Genomic DNA, 19,242 nt, shown 5'->3' with positions numbered 1-19,242 from the left:
TTGCTGTTTTCTTAATTGGACGTGTCATGATGAAAGAAAGAAGTCAGGTGTTAATGCTGATGCTGTCTGCTCCTTCAGCTGCTTTTGCTGTCACGAGTTGCAGGCTTTGAACAGCACTGACCACTGGCTACTGATGCATGCGGTGTCTGTGCTAGGTGAGACCTGTCTTCTCGCAGCTGAGAACAGAGAGCTGGATGTGGTGGGTATTGCAGAGCTCTGTTTTCTCACCTTGCTGCTGTGCGAGGTCACTTAACTGGGATGCTCCAGAAGCACATGGATGTGCAGCTCCCCCTTTCTCTAACCAAACCAAGATGCCGCAGTACCAATAGGCTTTTCACTGCGACTGGCCCGAATTTGTGTAGGAGTGAAACGTGCAAAGCCCAGTCCAGAAAACATATGTATGTGTAGGTGGGTGAGGGTAGGGAGCATTTCCCTTCTCCACTAAAACCGTCTTTGCTAGAGTGAATGCTTCCAAGAGCACGTCTTCAAATGGGCAGTGTTTCTGAGAAGGGAGGCTCATTCATCAGTCATGGGGTGCTGCATTCAATTCCTGCTTGCTTGTGGCTTGAACTGGAGGTATTGACTTGAGTCGGTACGTAGCACTGAGGTTTGTGTCCTGACAGTATGAGTAAACTGCTTTTCTGCAGATAAAACATTGAGGTACTCCTAAAGCATGGAGACGTTGGGGCTAACGTTTAGGTGGGTGAAGGGATGTTACAGCTGTGGTAATAATGGAAGGGCTTTAATTCTGGAGTTCATTCGTCCCTTTCTCTCAGTGAAAATGAGCACCCTTTTTAGCCATGTTCTGGCTTTTGGAGTGGGAAGGATAGGATACATTTTTGAGGAGAGAGGACTCTGGATCTGGTAAGGGCATACTGGTGTACTCTGTGTAAAATAGTCCTCTCTGGAGCATCAGCTGTACCAAGGTAGTGAAGCTGGGGAGCCTCTGCGCAGTGAGTAGGGACTGTACCATGGAAAAAGTAGGTTGTGAAAGAGGAGATAGGACTGTCCCATGCACAGCAGAACGAAGTGAGATGTGCAACGTCACACTTCAGTCTTCTCACTGAATTTAACTTCGTTTCCTCCTCTTCTGATGTTGCAGTCTATGAGTTCACTGCTCAGTGTTTTCTTGGAAGCTTTGAGAAGCTGAATAAAAATAAAACACCCCATCCCTGCAAGCGCTCAAGGCCAGGTTGGATGAGGCTTTGAGCAACCTGGTGTAGTGGAAGGTTTCCCTGCCCATGGCAGGGGGGTTGGAACTAGATGATCTTTGAGGTCCCTTCCAACCCTAACCATTCTATGAAAATGAGCAGTAGTGAAACAAGGTTTAGCGCTATTTGGTGGTGCTTAGAGCTGCCGGATTTCCCTGGTAATCCTAACTTTAGGTGATCAGAAACCTGATATGCCACCTTTGTATTGAATGTGCTTGTCTCTCTCATTTAAAAGCACAGTATTTTATGTCTGTCTCGCTTGAATCCTCTCAGGTTTGTAAGTGTTGTCTAGTGAAGCTGGCAAGTCTCAAAGGAACAACTCAGTTTAATTCTGTCAAAGCACATACAGGATTGTGTGTCAGTGTGAGTATTTCTGACCACAGAAGATACCTTCTACCATACTGGGGAGAGAGACAGTGATTCAATTCATTTGCCTTGTTGGGTGATTTTAGTCCCAGGGATTTTAGTCGCTATAATTACCTCTCTTCCCCTTTCAGCGAAAAGGGGCTGTGTTGGAGGGATGCCTTTTTTGCAACATCCTGATATCCTGGTTGCAAGTCTTTATTCCAAGGACAAGTCCCGAGGCTTATTCCTACTTGAAAAGCGACTTGCTTGTTTGTTGTTGGCAGCTGAAGATGTGGTATCTAGTGCACGATGAAGTCCCTGAAGTTTCATTTTGCTTTTGTTGAATTCTTTATGTTAACTAGTCATCTCACACTTCCAGAGAAATTTAAACAGAATTAGTACATGATGTAACTAAGTTTTTAAAAAATCCCTATGTTATATGTACACCATATTCATCCCAATTGCTGAATTCGCTTCCTACCTCCAGAGCATTAAAAGCTTCACCTGAAACTCAGGAGAAAGATCCACTGCCACCCATGTCTTCTGCACATTCTGCACCAAAGTCAACCAAGATGGCCCAAAAGAGACCCAGAAGTGAGAGTGACGAGCTCCCTGCCATGGATAACACTGCCAAGATCAAGAGCAACCACAAGGATCCTTTGATCCCCAAGCACATGAAAGTGGAGAGAGATGATGCTGAACCATTGAAGGGCATCAAAGTAGGTATCCATTATAACTGGCGTGATGTTTCCTTCGACCCATGGGTGCTGTGTGATCTCTGAGGATATTAAAAAGGAAGGAAGATAAACCAACCACCAGAAATGCTCTTTGAAGCATTTTTCCCCTCTAACGGCCATCTGTGACAATGTGTTGCTAGCCTGAAAGCCTGCATTGTAACTTCTCTGCTGATTTTCCATCATCTGTTTTCATCTCACCAGTGAAACATGGTGAGAAGGGGTGACCATGTAAAAACCAAAGGCAAGAGAACCATGCTTATGGTAGTAACTGGTTTTGACTGTAGGCAACTGCAAGTACAATATTGGTGTAAAAGTAAGTGTGTTTACAAAAAGAAAGGGTGGATTGCTTAAAAGAAAGAAATAAGCAACCTGTAATTTTGCCTGCAACCTGGGTATAGGGTTTTATAGCTTGCTTACAAAATTGTTCACGATCCTTGCAGCTGGATCTTTGCATTTTTGGGTTATAAAATTAACTTATAGTGCTGTTTACTGGTGGCTGGGTGTGTGTGGTCTAGGATGTTGTCGCATGTGTTAAGCCAGACTGCGCACGCTGTATTAGCTGGCTTCTAACTGCTTGCTTTTTCCTGATAATGTGATTAGTAACGGAGAATCAGCAATTGCTGTGTGGTTAAGCTGGAAATAAGTGTGAATGGATATATTACCCATTCCTGCCTTGGCTAGTGGCCCTGAAAAATGGGCTGCTTGCAACGTTACTGCTATCTTAGACATTGTGCAAGGAAACCTGCTACTTGATGTCTTCATGCTTGGGAAAAGTTTGAATGGTATTAAGCAGTCAGGTAAGAAGCCAAGTTTCCATTTCCATTATTGGAGAGAGTGCAGGGAAAGAACGTAAGAAGAGGAAGAGAGCCTGCAGAATAGACTGCGTGGGACAAATAAACGCTTTCTCTTGAAATTTGGGAAAGCCAGGCTTTGGAATTGGTTTAGACATATCTCTCTAACCAGCTTTATCTCTAATCTGTGTTTTTTCAGGAACGTGCAGGAGATGTCACAAATCCTTTCCCAGTGCCTTCTTTGCCAAATGGTAACTCCAAGCCAAGCATACCTCAATACAAGTTTGAAAAGTAAGTTTTTGTTTCATCCCTCATCTGTACTTTCTGAAGACAGCAGACGAGGCTGGCCCTGCAACTACCCTGGTTTCTGCTTCTTAATGAGCACTTCTTTTGGGAGGAAAAAGAGAGAGAGATGTCTGAGATCTGCCCTGTACTGCCTTCTTGTGTCTGGGACTTACCCCACTCACCACAAAACAAAGGACTCGTTCCACCAGTTCTTGGTTTGAGGGAAGCTGCTCTAGAAATTAGGTACTTTTTAACTCTGAGAGGAGGTGTCTCTTGTGCCTGCCTGCCAGTGATGGGTTTTGATTTGTCTGATTCTTGACAAACTCCTCTGTGACAAGGTGCTGGGCAGGCAGTTGTCTTTTTTTGAGAGAGCATGACTCTTTGCTTGCTTGTTTTGTTAGTGCACAGGTGGCTGTGTGCCTTTCGTGGAGGGAATAGATTATCCCAGTACACAGAAATGTGCATAGCCCAACTTTGTCATTGTTTACGTGTTGACTGAGACCAAGACCTGTAGAAGCCTTGGTGACCATCTCTTCTGTGAGCAGATAGCTTGAATGCAAGCTCTTTTGGTCTGAGATGAGTGTGTGGCACTGCAAAGTTTACTGCATGTTTCAATCGAAATGTACTTGTAGTATCATACTTAAGGAATGATAAGAGGAGATCACATAACTATTATCTTTCCATGGGAGCAAAGAAGTAGACTTGGCTTCCTAGTAACCCAACCTCTGGTGTTTTTTCATTTCAAAATGTAAGTTTTCAATGTTATTTGAAAATATATTATAATATACGTTTTTTAGGACATAAATTCATTTTATCTGTGCGTTCAGCTGCTGTGTATTTCTGAACATGTAGACAACGTTCATTTAGTCCCTGTCGTAATTGTAACTTGTGTTTGATAAGGCTATAACAGGCTTATCAAAACAGGATATTTAGACTCGTAGCATCCTTTAGATATGAAGGTAAAATTGATAATTATCCTACCCTTTCTCTCTGTTTTTCCTCTCTCTGTCCCCAATTCAGAAAGTATCCAGTTGAATACTACATACAAGAGGCCAAGAAGCTGAAGCACACAGCTGATGCAATGGTAAGTCTTGGCCCTGTGCTGGAAATGTTAACCAACTCTTGCCTTCCAACCTCATACCTGTGTGCGTGCGAGTAAGATTTGCTGGCTAACGTTGCTTCCATACTCCATACTTGGAGTACGTTCAAGTTGTATGTGGGGAGGCTGTCTTTATTTGTCAAATGTTCAGGCGTTCCCCTTTGTTATAAACACATCCAGAGAATAGGATTCAGAATTGACGTTGTCTGAGATTAGAAGGCCGGCTTGCTTTGCAGAGCTATCACAAAGTCCTTGGGAGACAGATGGAACAGTTAGTTTTAAGAGTTTACTCTGAAACGTCAGGATCCTGACAGTAATTGTGTTGCTGTTGAACGAGACTTGGAAGTGCCCTGTGCAGATGTAACTGGCTTTCTCCACTGTGTGCAGTTCAACAGCGTGCATGAATGAACGTGGTTTTTTGCTAATTATGGCTCAGGCAGGTAATGCACGTTTGCTACTTGCCGTTTACCTGTGAAGATGAAGTAAGGGAATACTGCAGTGGGAAAGCCCCATCCGCCTCTCACGAGGCAGGCCTCCAAGCCCAGACAGTAATACCCAAAGAAAGACTGTGAAGATAATACATTGCGCAAGCAAAACATTGAGCAAGAGGAAGAGGTACAAATAGCCAGAGCACACAAAGCTGATGACTAGGACCACATTAGGGGTTCATCTGAGAACCCTTTATTTATCACTCGGAGGCCTGAGTTGCGTCTTTTTCTTTCTTCAAATCCCACCCAACTAGGGAGAAAAAAGGAATTCAGGTACACTTGAGAGGAGTAGTTTTTGTCTTAGTCTAAAAATGGGAATTTTCTTCCCAATAGACCGACAAGACTGGAAGGGCCTTTCAGTACCTAGCTGCTGCGGTTTACTACATTGAATATGGACTTGCCTTGGAATCGGACGAACAAGCACCAAAATCGTCTTTCGGCATATTCTGCAACACCATAGAGCTTCTCAAGTAAGCGATGTTCAAAGCATCATGGTTAGGCAGCGTGTTTGGAGGGGAAGGGTTAGTTGCATTGCTCGTTGGCAGCTGCAGCAGCTCTGGATTCCCACCGTGGAGCAGAGATTCGGAGTGCTGTACGAGCACGAGACAGACAGACCATCCAGAGGCACCAGAGGCATATCCTCTGAAATGTTTCAGCATTGCTTATCAGAAGAAGTAGGCACCATGTCCTCCTCAGTGTTTGAGCCTTGCAGCTGAGGTGTGCCCGAGGACGCTGATGATGGCAATCGAGGACATGAAGGAGTTTTTACTTTATCCAGATCTGGAGTTGCTTTTGCCTGTGAGCTCAGTAGTATTTCAGTAAAAAAAAATGCAAAGCAACAATATAGCACGTGGAAGAGCAATTTGTGCCTCAAAGGTCTTGCAACTTGATTGAAGGCAGATTTTACTGATTTCTCCCATTCGTCTTTCTACTGGTGCATTTTACTGGGGTTTCTCTTAGCAATCTTCCCCGTTTAGTTTCACAACCACATCAGATGCATGTAGATAGTATGACACATACAAGCAGCACGACCCAAGGAACTGTGTATCAGATAGGAGAGAGACAGCTATCACTTTATTCATCTTGAAATTACAGGTAATGTAAGTGTTTTCGAGAGCTGATTTGACTTCTTGCCTTAGAGCTGAAACAGCTGTCAGGCATTTTTTTGTGGTAGACTTCAAACTTTTAAAATTACATTGTTTGCTTTCTGGCTTTGATGGACTGTATTTCCAAGATGTTGCTGCCGTTGTTTTGTTTTCAAAAAAGAGATTTGCTTGTTTGGTTTTTTTGCCAAAAGAAACATTTCCACTAAGATGTCTGTCTCATCCAGAAACACTTGAATTAATATTCCACCTTCAGTAGTGCGGGCACCTCTTCTGGGCCCCAGGCCTGCAGGTGGCCCATGGAGGGCATCTACTTGTAAGGATGTTGTTGCTCATTAATCAGTGTAAGAGGAGTGTGAGTCGCAAAAGGGGACCACGTTTGTTCCTGCTGCGTGGAAAACAAGGCATTTCCAGACACAGTCCTCTAGTCAAGATCATACAAAGCACTTGGTGCAGGACTAAGAACTCAGGGCAGGTTTCCTGACTTTTTGACCAGTGTTTGAGATAATGGCATGTACTGGTTTTTCATAAACAGTGGGACTTCAGAGCACTGATGGCTGACAAAATGTTTGTTTTGTTTCCTTAGATTCACCATGACTTTGAAATGCTTTATAGACTTCTCAGCATCTCCATATGAAAAAATCCTTGCCGTGTTATGGTGCGTAACTCTTTTTCTGTGCGTTCATATTCTGTTTTTAGACTTGGTAAGAGTGAAAGACCCATTACTTTCAAGGGTGAAGGAATGAGTTAAATGGGAATTAGAGTTCTGCAAGGGAAAAAACCCACAATATAAAAACCAGAATGAACTGGAACATCTCTGAAGTGAGCCAGAATATCACAAGGGACCACACGTGGAAGGCACAGGCTCTAAAATTTGATCTGCTGGTAACTTGAGAGCACATAAGGGATTTCACCTAAGGTGAAAGAATGTGATTTGGCTGCCCATGTTTGAACTGTGTAATTGAAGCTGTAGCTGAACATAGCTGAGGCACTGCTGAGCAGGGGCTTACTCAGCTCGTGGCACCTATGAGAGACCGGGCACCTGTTTATATAAAAGACCAGACATGGCCCTTCCTTTTTTTTTTTTTTTTTTGCCTTGGGATTTTTTTCACAGTCTTTTTTTAAGATGAGCAGAAGGAGGAGAAATTCTGAGCTTTCTTGAGGTTACAGTGTAGCTGATGTGTGCCTGCCTCTGTCCCACAAGGCTGATGACTGCTGGGCAGGCAGCAGCAAGCGTGAATGCTGACGGTTGGGTGTGTTTCTGTTCACAGCATGCGCTGCCAGTCTCTTCTGTACATGGCAATTTTTCGTCACAAGAAAGACTGTGCCAGAAAGTTTGCCAGGATCCTGAATGACTACTTCAGGGTAGGGCACTCATACTACTAAGCTGCCAGCTGGGTGGCTGCGGTAGTTACTGGTGTTGGCTGAACAGCCTAAACCTAACAAGAGTTCTGTTCCTTGCCACAGGGTGTTTCCAGAGCAATGCAAGCACCTTCTTTGTATGTTGCAAGGTAAGATTTGAAAATATTATGTACGTTGCAATGGATCTATAAGGGTGTGAGTGAAAACAGCAGCTGGAGTATTTGAGTTGCTAGCTGCATTTTAGAGTGCCTCACCACTCGCTGTTTCTTGCCACCCAGAATTACACCGTTAGGGGTCATGAGTATGTTTCTGCTCTTTCCTGTCTTTTCTCCTTGGAAAGGGTTGGTATTTTTTGTTGCAAGGTCCAGAGTTACCGCGCATCAAGCAGAGAAGTTCTCCACCAGAGAAGCAGGTCAGAGGAGCAAGGAGGATATCATCACTCTGCTCTTTTAGACCTCCTGTTGTTGTCATCTTTGTTCTGTTAGAGATCCCTTGAAACTTAGTGGGATACTATCCCTGTCTGCCTGGCCTCTGTTCAGTAGGATTATGCATTCGCCCTGTGGTAACATAGCTTTGAGGTGATACTTTAATATTTTTCTCTTTGGCTCAGTCACCAATTAAGAAAAAAAGAAACTAATTTTCTAATTTGTGAGTTATTGAGCATTTTGTCCTTTCTGTGTGTCTGTAGCAGCGTGGCTGTGTATGTGGCAGCGACAGTAAAATGCAAGCTGTCACATGCCAGTGTTTTGACCTGCTGCCCAGCAGACTGGGCCTATGTTTTGATGACAGTGAGTAAGAAAAAGTTTTTCTGTGTGCTGTGATAATCACATTTGGCAGATAGCTCCCTGGCTCCATGTCTGTCCCTTTTAAACGCCGCAGTTGAGAGAGGGTGGTTTGGTCATTAGTAGCAATGCTGACATTCCAGTTATTTTTCTGCCACCTGGCACAGCCCAATTTATTGGGAGGTACATGTTCTCCCAAGAGCAGCGGTGGAAGCCCTTTTGTACCAGTGACTAAAATTAGGTTGGCTGAAGTGGTGGGGATGAAGCGGTGTGACAAAGCCAGCTTGTGTCTGGAAGGCGTGCAGCTGACCACATTGAGCTTCCCTAGATCTATAAATAAGTGTGTGTAGGCTGACCTGGATGCTTTAGCTAGCTGCCAGAAAGCTCCAGCCTCCATAGGTGGGGAGCTTCAGCATGCCTGAAATGGAAGACTATAGGAAAAAAAACCCACTTATATAATCTGGTGAAGGCTTCCACAAGTAGATGTAGATTTTGGAAGGTGGATGGATGTCCCTTTCTGGTGTCTAGTCCCGCATTTTCTTTTGTCAGGATTTGTCCTTAGAGTTGCAAATCACTTCAAAAGCCTTGACCTTGCACTCAAAGGACAATTACTTGTTATGTAGCTGAACACATCTCCATTCTCAACACTCCGTTCCGTACTGCAGGCCTGGATGATACTGGATAGCTCCTGGCGTAAGATAGTCTTGTGGCAAGACTTTTAGCTCTGAAGTTAAACATTCCTGGTGGTGTTTCTTTCTCTTGCAGAAGCACAGGACTGCCTTCTCCTTATTCTTCAATGCCCTCTCCTGCCAGTTCTGCAGGCTCTCAGCCAGGATCAAACGCTAGCTACTGCAGTGGCAACGGCATTGGCTCTCCAATCACTGTCCCCTCTGATATTCCAAACATCGCCACTTCCTATATCGATGTCACTTCCTATGTCCTCTACGCGTATGAAATTTGGGAACACGCTGATGCACTGGCCGAGCAGAATAAGGGTAAGTTTTTGCCCTGTGACTTTTCTGTCTTATGTCTTGTGGTTATGCATATGTACTTGCTTAAATCCTAGCGCTCAGTGTAGCAAACAGCATGCCTAAAGACCAAAGCATTAAATACGTTGAAATGGACAGCTATGGCATATCGGCAGGCTGTTGGCAGAGATACTTGATGGTGGTATATTGATGAGTGTTCCAATTAAAAGGTTGTCTTGGCATCCTCAAATATCTGAGAGCTCAGGGATGAGGGTATCAAGTGCAGGAAGCCAGCCAGCTCACTTCATGGTAACACAAGAAACGTAAGGGGTTTTTTTGCTGTTTGTTTTTCCCTTTGGGGCACTTAGCTTTTCTGAGTTGATTCTCTTTCTTTAAAAACCGCTTTTTGGCCTGTAGGCTCGTGTTTTAGTTTGTCAAACTTTCAGGTATATTTTTGTCTTGAAAACAATGAAGCTGGCTTCTCTCTGTAACAGAGAAGCTGAGCAGCACTTGAATTGACATCCTTGCTGGGCACTTGACCAGTATTTGCCAGTAGCGTTTCCTAAATTGGCTGCTACTTCTTTTTATTTTACAGTGTGATTGTTAAAAACGTTGTATTGTCCTGTGGTACAAGCGGTGGTGAATAAGCAAAAGCCCTGGAGTCGCTGCGGTTCAGTCTGTAACCTGCTCTCCCATGTGACATTTGCAGTGTCATTTTTCATAAAACAAAGTTTTGTGAGCTACTGGGGGCGAAGGAATGTATTGTCATGATCTGTTGGCAAACTTGCAAAAGAAAATAAGCACGATGTGCCCAGCTGGATTGTTGGAAAGCTGTAAAAATACTCATGCTAATGAGGCAGTTACTGAAATTCAAAAGGCTTTGCAAGTCACCTTTGAATAACGTAACTGCAGTTTTTGGCTGTCCTCTGAGCAGATCTGTGCTTGCAGCAGCAAGTCATGCGTAGTGTTTTGGATTATACCCTCAAAAGGCTGATAAGTCTGTCACATAGAAAGACCAGTGGATGCTGTTGGTAAGTCAGAGGAATGAGTCTTGGAGGAAAACCTGTGGGAGGGCAGCCTAAGCACAACCTTTCATCAGTCAAGACTAAATGAAAAACCTGCTGTGTTGCTGTTTTTATTGTAGGGGAATGATAAGTGGGTAGTAAATACTCCCAAGGGACTACATTTGTGAAGGAGAACAGTAAATACTCATGTAGGCTTGGCAATTGTCACTGTTCGGGACAGTGAAGGAGTTCCAGAAGTGGAACTTGGTGATACTCGGTGTTAAGGTACAGATGCTAAGAGGTACAGAGACTGAGCACATAAAACTGAAAAAAAAGACTACATCCTTGGTTGTTTTATGCAATTCATAGGGCATAAGGAGAAGAGGAAAGAGCAATGACCTTCAGCTATCAGGCTCCCTTAAACAGGGAAGTCATAAGTTAGTGGAAAGCAGTTAATTGTAACTGATGTCTGAGTCACTTGTGCAGAGTTGAAGTGCTTTCTGGCAGGTCCACAGCCAGGTGCTTCCAGTGCAGGACCCAGCTCCTCACTGTAGTTTAGTGTTGTGGATCATGAGGATGCAACAGGTTGTCTTCCAGCCTCTGATCTCCCACAGCAAGGGCAAGCCGAGGTTGCATGCGTGCATGTGAAGTCGCTCTCCTTTCACATTGTGCTGTGGTTACAGATCAGATTATCATCTGTTTGCTCAGGCAGGGTGTTTGGACTCCTTGTCTCTGCTTACAGTCCTTCTGTTCTCCATGGAGGGAATGGATACCCGTTTTGTAAACAAAAGCAGGAAAATCGAGGAAAATGTGCTCTCTGCTTCTGAATTAGAAAGTTTTAGAGTGGAAGTCTTGTACTCTCTGCTTCTGAAGAGTTCCTTGCACAGCCAAGCAGAAATTTTCAACCTCCAGGTTCAATCTTTGTGTGTAAAAAAGGAGAGCTGAGAATGGCCAGTTTTCGAAGATACCTGGCAACATGATCAAGGCTGGAGGGACTGAGACAAGCCCATGTCACTGGAGGGCAAGTCATGCAGCAATGTCTTGGAAAGGTGGCTGGAAAGGAATAGGAGTGATAGTTCTCCATAACCCACTGTTACCTGCACAGATGACTGCCAGCACGGAGCAGGATGTGCAGCCTGCCAGCACCTCCTGGCAGGTTCAGATACGCTGCCAGAGCGGTCTCCTGCCGTGTGGCAGGAGGAGCGTAGTGCCTGAAGTTGGCAGCAGGATAGGGGCACTCTGTTAAATCTGCCTGACGTGCCCAGCTATAAGGAACCTAAATCAGAGCTGTACAGCCTGGCAAGCTATACAGATTTTTAAACCTGTTCAGTTGAGAAATCATGATGTTTCCAAGGTTTGAGGGTGGATCAGGGAAAGGAGCCAGTCTGATGACAGCTGTGTGTGCTCCCGGGCATTGCTCAGAAAGATGCTTAAATTTGGCATGTTTAAAATCTGGAGAAGCACGCGGCAGGGAGTGGAGTGTGTACACCCAAACCTCTGCCCACCTTCCATGGAGTCTCTGTGTCCTTCTAAAGCCGGTGCTCGAGGAGGTGGTTCAGAGTGTGTATGCACGTAGGAGTGCGTTTTCCTCCCGCATTCCCTGCCCTGTGTGCTTGTGGCACTTGGCAGCTTTCGGGTACTGCCGAGCTCTCTGCGTTAACAGTTTGTTTAACGGGACTTGCTGGCTGATGCCGTTGGCGCTCCTCACCCGTCGGTCGTGCCCGTTGTGCGAAACCAACCCAATGTTTTCTCTCTCCCTCCTCTTTTTCCAGAGTTTTTTGCTGAACTCAGCACAGTGACGTGCGCTCTGACACTGACCAGTCGCCTGACTGAACTGATACACTACACTAAACAGGGTTTACAGTGGCTGAGACCGTACTCAAATATGCCTTAACTGGTGCTCAAGATGGTTAAGTACCTTAACTTTTTTTGCACTTTTGAAGCCTCAGAAACAGTTTAGTTTGTTTAATTGTTGGATACAAAGCACCTGCAAGGGAAAATATATCAAAGTGGAAGGGATCTGGTTACACTGGAAAAAAACTTTGAACTGTGTTTTTAGGGTAGCGCTTTGCTGCCTTGAAAAACAACAGATGGAGGAAAGCCTCGGCATGGATGGCACCTTCCTTTAAAAACAACGAAGTGCAATGAATTGTCTGAACGGCTCAATGTATTGATGGTCTATAAACATTTCTGTTATGAATAACCAGCAGGACAATAATCACACGTGAAGAAGTGCCGTCGAGAATGAAATCTGCCTCCAGAAGTTATTACACAACATACCACAGTCTGCAACAGTCGTGCGCCCAGAAGATGTTAGAGAAATGTTTTTTGCAAGCACGGATGCAATTTTTGGTGTCTTTGTTCCTCGGATAGCAAGTAGCAACCTCTTCAGCATCAGACAACGTTATTTTACAATAAATATGTTACTGCCTTTCCTGCTTTCCAACCTCACCTTCTTGCATTCGTCGGCCAGCTGCTGTCCCGAGAATCAGGGGAAGCCACTGCCTTCAGTGCTGCAAGTCACTTTTTAAGTCGTCGCTGCTTTGGTCGTCCTCCTTGCCACACACTCACGCACACACATGACCTTAGCTCTTGAACTATGTTCCTTGGGGTCTTGCTCAGTGCAAGTCTTGTGAGCCAAACACAGTTGGGTGGTAAAATGACCAGGTGTGGTTGGAAACAGCTCTGCCTCTCTTCTGCGGTGGGGGGACGTCACGCACACTGAGGACTCCTTGTCTAACTGCCGTTTGTCATTTTGGTGGGTGGGAGTGGACAGCTGTACTGGGTTGCTCTGGTTGCTTGGACATTGTTCTGAGTTTGAGAGCTTACATGGGAAGGAATCGCTTCTGTTTAAGCAGGGACTAAGTGTGACTGAGTGTGGAACAAAAGACAAATTTTGGTTTTGGATATTTGCCTGCAACCGTTGCTGATCTCGGTCAATATCTGAGAGCAGGTTTTGGTACCAAAGTAGGGCATCCTTCATGTGGGAGAACTCATGTGCTCTTTCTCAGCCAAACTACAGGATGGGCACAGTGACTTAGAAATCTGTCAAGGGAACACGAAAGGGAATAATAAGTTTGCGAGCTTTTTTTTTTTGTCAGGAGCTACATTTTCGATATCGCGATTTTGCGGGTGACAGTAACAGCGAAGGCGGCATCCGCGGCATTCATATATTCCGTGAGATGACACCCTTCTCTTCCGAAAGATTTCCTGTTGTGAGACAGCAGCATCCTGCTGTCCTCATATCTAATAGTGTGCCTTAGCCCCCTGGTCCCCTCTCGCATCCCTCGCCCCATCTCTGACAGACCTATGGGAGCGGCGAAGAGAAGGACGGTGTCTCAAAATAATTGTGCTTACAGGAAAGAATTAACTCTCTTGTCCACGTGATTTCAGGATGGAGGGACAGGTCTGCACGTGTGCAGCAGGTAGCCCCCTCGTAAAACACCTGCACGTGGTTTTGAGGCTCATGAAAATGGACAGTAAATAAATACCAGCTAAAAGTCTCCATTTCCAAAGTAATTTCTGTAGAAATGGCCCCTGCCACGGGGAAGCCTGGAGTCATCTTGCCTCTGGGAGGAGCTGACAGATCCCACTGCAGCTCTGCCCCAGTTCCCAGCACAAGGGAGCTCTTCTTCCGACTTCCCTGGCAGCACAGGACCACCGGGATCCTGGCTGGATCTTCCCGCACCTTCAAGGGACTGCCCTTTTATGTTCACTTTATTAAAAGCCTTAGTGCGTTTCAAGGATAAGCTGTCCTAAGGAGTGGAAGGTCGGTCCATGTGCCCCTCTCCCCTTTTCACCTGTCAAACTCCACTTGTACTCTTCCTCCCTGGATGACTCCAGTAAGCCAGGGACAGAGAGGTTCAGCATTAACTCTTTTGTTCTCAGGAATTGTGGGGATGGCCAGCCGGCCTGAAGGCTTGACGTGCACTTTGGAGCTTGATTCCAGACTAGTGGGTCAATGCCTTCTTCTGACTTTGTCTTGGAACAAAGCTATTTTTAGGATCACCAGCTGAGGAGGAGGAAGGAAGAAAGCTTTATTGAACCCGAAAACCACTGTGGGAGTCTGCAAGAGCTGTAGCAGAGTGTTTGGGTAAGCACAGGGTGAAGCAGGAACACGAGTTCCCCCGGTACTTTCTTTTTGTGTACACCCATCCCTCTCCCTGTTCCTGTCAGAGAGCCGCTTGCTCACAGCTTGCCCACCGCAGGGAGACCGCCTGCCCCAGCCCACGAGGCAAGGCACGGGCCTGCCCCGTCCTACATCCAGCTCTGGGCAGCCCTCGAGCGCACCAGCTCCTGTCCTAGCCTGCCCTTTGGATGCTTTACTGCCCAGACAGTGATGGTCTGTTGCCTGGGAAAGCTCCTGCAGGGGCATGGGGCAAGCAAAGTCAGTGCGAGGACACCCAGTGAAGGCAGATGAGCTGCTGGCATTTGCTGCTTTACGGCTGGCACGTGCTCTGCTATCGTGCAAGGACTGCTCCCGCTCCAAGGGCAAACTCCCTGGAGCTTCGGAGGAAACGAGATCAGGGGCAGTTGGTGTGGCGGGCGCGTGGGGGCTGTTTGGGGGTTAACATTTCAAAAGCGATCTGTGGAAGCATCAGTAGTGTCGCGGGAAGCTATGTTTTATTTCAGGTCATGGAGAAGACTGTTTAAATAATAGGTAATTTTTAAAAAGCCGTCGTACTTCAACCTTGAGCCAGGTCAGAGGCCTGCAAAGGGTTAGGAAAGATGCTCATTGTTTTCACTTGGGCCTGTTCAGGCCTTTTAAAAAAAAAGTAAATAAAACCAAAACCAAAACACAACAGTGGAGGAAATAGCATTTGCCATTAGGAAACAAAACCATGAATCCAAGGAAAAACAGAGGTGATGTCCCAGAAGGGGAGGAGGCAGCTATGGTGGCAAAGCAGCATCATTTCCATGCAGTATTTATTTAGAAGAAATAATACGTGTGTAGAAATTGTCAAATGTTCTATTTTTAAGATGTTGTTTTATTTAGTAGTTGAAAACCCCCCTGACATGGAGACAGAGATCTCTTCTGTAACTGAAACTCGAAGTATGACCGCAGTGTCCTTAGTTTTGGTTTTGTCCTCTCCCCTCCCTCCTGGTTCCCATTATAAATCTGTGCATCTTAAACTTATTTTGGGGGTGGATGTCCCTCCTGTAAATAACATTTTCTGCCCTTTGTGCAATGGAGTTTCCGAGATGGTCGGTTCATTCCTATAGGGAAATAAACAATAAATGAAGTAGCCTGTTTGTTACGAGTTGTTGCAAGAGTCCTCGTGTTCTCAGCTGCTTGCAGAGAAATTGTGATTTTCCATTTCTCTCTGAATGGTCCTAGTGTTTCCCTCTGAATGAGGTTTAAGTACGAATTTCTGTACAAGAGGTCTCTGTTTCTATTGCTCCCCTGTTCATTGCCCCTTGCCCTTTCCTTCAGGAACGAGAATGGGTGCAAATCTAGATGCTCAGGGTGACAGGAGAGTCAGGACTCAAGACACGTGCCTCCTATCCTCCTGAAATGGATTCAGGGAAGACTTTGCTGGGGTCAGCTGCTGATGGCCAGCAGAGCCTGGCTTGAGTTCTCACAGGCTGGTTTCATGCAGTCGAACAAGTTAAATACAAAACCAGGGAGACAAGGCGCAGAAAGGGTGGTGGAAGCATGCAGCTCCGCGTTGGGTGTTGCAGGGCTCAGAGCAGGGAGGAGCGTCGGCTCAGGTCTAGTTCACGGACGCGTTTCTGAAGTGCTGCGAGGAGGATTTCCCTCAGGGAATCCCACGGGATTTCGTGCCCCGTGGTAGCTTTGCTTCTCCTTGCTTGTGCAAGGTGATCGCTTTGCAATGGCCTTATACTTGTTTTGGGTTTTTCCCACTTTTTGTTTTATGTTGGGCAATGTAACTGTTCCTTGGAAGAATGATTTTTGTGCCTCTCTATGCACTATTGTGATGTAATTTGTGTGTATAATGTATGATTCAGGTCTCTTCTGCAAGAGGCATTGCACCTAAGATGTTTGCTAATAATGAATGTGGTTTTCTAATGTAGTATGTAAATTGTAGAGGATACTGAAACCTGTTTTAATACCCTCTGGATATTATGTGGCTGTTACAGATGTTGTATATAGAAATGTACACTTTTTAGGGGGGTCAATGCACTTTTTCACTGCACGCCTAAAATCCCAATGGCAAAATCAGTATTGAAGTAAGAATAAAAGGAAAAAACATCTAGTTAGTCAAAAAAAATGAAATGTGAAACATCCCCAGATGAGCATCTGGTGGGACTTTTAGCTACAGACTGGACAGGAGGAGCTCGGTGGTGCGTTTGCTCAGGAGAGGTGGGACTGGGACTTAATTCACTGCCATCAATTACTGTTTCAAGTGGCGTGAGAGCAGGTCAGCCCCAGGCTGGCTGCAGGATGCCCAGAGGATAAGAAGGGAGCATGGGAAGACAGCTTGTGGTTGTGGCCATACGTACATGAATTAAGCGTCTGTGAGTTTCGTTCTGGTGTGAGGAGTAGTTGGACACGAGCTATCCTGTCTGCTGGCCAGGGCAGAGCTGTTTTTCCTGGGTCACTCGTTGTCCTTTGTCCCAGCATTTCCTTCCCACTGCACCCCGAAAGGTTGTTTCCCACACTCCTTGCTTGGGGCAAAAGCAAGGAGTTAGTTTTGGAGGAGGGATGGGGATGGAGATGGGGAGTGGAAGGAGGGATGCAGAGGAAGGAGTTAGGATGTGCCAGCAGGGAGGTCATCAAAAAGCCAGGGAGGAAGGAGGAGGAGCTGGAGGCTATGGGCCTGCAGCCACCCTGCTCGGCTTTCTGCCTGGGGCAGCAGCCCCCTGGGTAAAACAGCCAAAAACGTTTTGAAGTTGTTTTCCAATAAGTTGTCGTTGTTGTTGTTTGTTTATTTATTGAGCTTTTGTTGACCAAACCCAATTTTGCAACCGTGTTTAATTTATTTTGAGATTTGTTATGCATTATAGATGAGCTCGCTTTCTCTCTTTGGCTTGGCTTGCCCTTTTCAAAGACAAAAATGTTATTTTTGGCAAAACAGCTGCATTAAAGTCGATGGAAGTTCCTCAGCCCTGTGCTGCTCTCCAAATACTGACACAGCCTGTCGGCAGCCTGTACTTTCTTAATGTTAATTGCACTTTTAGTAACTCCTGTCACTACCTGCAGCCAACAGTGTTCCTGGGCCGTCATCAGCATTTCTGAATGTGTTTCCGTAAACTCCGTGTTTACTCCTGAAACGAGGACTTGCGCGTGTTACAACAGCAGCGTGCGACCGCTGCTGGTCTGTGATGTGTTTTGTCAAGGTGCAGGGTTCCTGGAATGCCCACTGGGTTTTTCTCCTCTCCTACTCAGTAGTGCTGAGGTTGAGGTTTTCTTTGGGTCCAGCATTTCATATCGTAGCAATATGGCAATGTTGTCCGCTTCTGCTGAGCCAGCAAATCTGCATCCCAACCGACAGCCCTCTTCCTGTTCTCTTTCAGTATCTGAAGGCACCCATCAGCCTGTGTGGTCTGTGGCAGCTGAACGGTATTTCCGAAAGTTGTTCCAGCTTGTGCAACTTTCTGCTTGTTACACGTGAGGGTGCAGCAGGCTCTGAACTTGCTCCTGAGCTCTCCGCGCTGTTCAGGGAAGAGCTGGTTAGGGTTCGGGGTCGGGCTTTGGCTTCGGCTTGTTTTTCTGGAGGGCCCAGGGCAGCGAGGTTGAGCCAGAGGCACCTGCAAAGCAGGGCAGATGCTGCAGGTTTCACGGGTGGCATTTTCGTTGCGATGTCAGTGTGTTTGGCAGTGCCGTGGGCGCCGGCAGGGCTCGTGTCATCCGCTCTGCTGGTAGCCTGGGAATTGTTGGCATGCTGGTCAAACCATTGCCCGTCTGTTCCCCTGCCAGCCACGCTGTCCTTGCATTTCTAGGTGATTTCTGTGGGATTCCTATTTAAACTGTTATCCTACAGGGTTGGAGTTGTTTCTTTTTTTCACTTTGCTTTACTCGCCATCTTAGAGCATAAATAAAACTGAAATTCTCAGTGATTAAAAAGTAACTGCCAGGTTTCCTGAACATGGAACAGTGGTCTTAAATCTGCTAAATGGTCCTCATCCTGTGGGGAGTGATGTGCCAGTCCTCCCTCTCACAGCAGCTGTCCTCGTGGTGGGACACAGCAGTGGCCTGGGTGCAGGAGAGGCGCCATGTCTTAGAGCCCCATGGAGAAATGTGGATGCCAAACCTCTTGCAAAACGGAGTCTCCAGTGGGAAAAGATGTGCAAATAAGTGAGAGGAGACCGCCGATGTGTTCGACTTCAGCACTGAATCTGCACTCTGGGGCTTCTGTGAAGTAGAAGTAGCTGCCTTTTATAGTCCTTGAAAAAGACAAAAATCAGATCTGTGATACAGCTTTAAAAAAAAAAAATAGGTAAAAATATCTCTCCAAAGAAATTGTGCCACAGATCTTTGTTTGTTTGTTTGTTTGTGTTCTGTACTGGGGATGAATTGCTGCTGCGTGCGTGTATACATATGTATGAAATTAAAGTATGAATTTTTACTTGCTTGTCGTCAAGTTCTTCAGATGAAAGAGGTGTTGGTGAGAACTGTAAAGATGAGGTGAAAACCAGGCTGCCTGGGGAGGGCGAATTTCTTGTTTTGCTGATCTGAAGCTGAGGCGTCTCCCCCTCCCCTGTGGTCCGCTCACACGCAGTGGCACAGGCACAGCCCCCAGGTGCAGTCTGGCTGGAGGGGAGGGTTGATGTGGCCGTGGGATACGTGATTGCACCACGCATCTTCCTTGGTGCGTGGTTGAATCTCTTGAAATATTCAAAAGGACAGACTTGCCACTGTCTCCACCTCGTTGTCACTTTTCGAGGGAAGATGTCAAAATGTTGCATTTCAAGTTTTTCTGCCTTGAAGTTTGAAATTCCAGTGGCCTTCCTACTGAGACTGTGATGCTGGGATTCATTTGTAAAACTACTTCAGCAAAATATTCAAGCATATTTCCAAATCCTATTTATTTTGCCTGAGATTAGGCCATGTTTTACTGGGCCAAGTGTCCTCGGGAGCTGTGGATGGCGGGTATGTGTGTAT

At 45.9% G+C, this 19,242-nt stretch overlaps 1 protein-coding gene across 5 annotated transcripts in view; it reads left to right on the top strand.

The window, feature by feature from the left end:
* The window catches only part of AFF1 (ALF transcription elongation factor 1), a 108,014-nt gene that overhangs the window by 83,300 nt on the left and 5,472 nt on the right, over positions 1 to 19,242 (top strand). Inside the window, exons 13-21 of one of the 5 annotated variants that reach the window (XM_086612454.1) lie at positions 2,044 to 2,275; positions 3,284 to 3,375; positions 4,390 to 4,453; positions 5,290 to 5,426; positions 6,646 to 6,717; positions 7,331 to 7,424; positions 7,527 to 7,570; positions 8,969 to 9,198; positions 11,948 to 14,954. In XM_086612454.1, the coding sequence (XP_086468580.1) occupies positions 2,044 to 2,275; positions 3,284 to 3,375; positions 4,390 to 4,453; positions 5,290 to 5,426; positions 6,646 to 6,717; positions 7,331 to 7,424; positions 7,527 to 7,570; positions 8,969 to 9,198; positions 11,948 to 12,069 (1,087 nt within the window). In that variant the 3' untranslated portion in view covers positions 12,070 to 14,954. Of the gene's footprint in view, positions 1 to 2,043; positions 2,276 to 3,283; positions 3,376 to 4,389; positions 4,454 to 5,289; positions 5,427 to 6,645; positions 6,718 to 7,330; positions 7,425 to 7,526; positions 7,571 to 8,968; positions 9,199 to 11,947; positions 14,955 to 19,242 lie in introns of those variants that run through there. The other 4 variants (XM_086612456.1, XM_086612455.1, XM_086612458.1 and 1 more) reach the window with 4 other exon arrangements.

Source organism: Tauraco erythrolophus, chromosome 5 (genome assembly GCF_009769465.1).
Source record: "Tauraco erythrolophus isolate bTauEry1 chromosome 5, bTauEry1.pri, whole genome shotgun sequence".
Classification (NCBI taxonomy): domain Eukaryota; kingdom Metazoa; phylum Chordata; class Aves; order Musophagiformes; family Musophagidae; genus Tauraco; species Tauraco erythrolophus.
The sequence above is the reverse complement of the archived record's forward strand: the minus strand, read 5'-3'. Positions and strand labels throughout refer to the sequence as shown.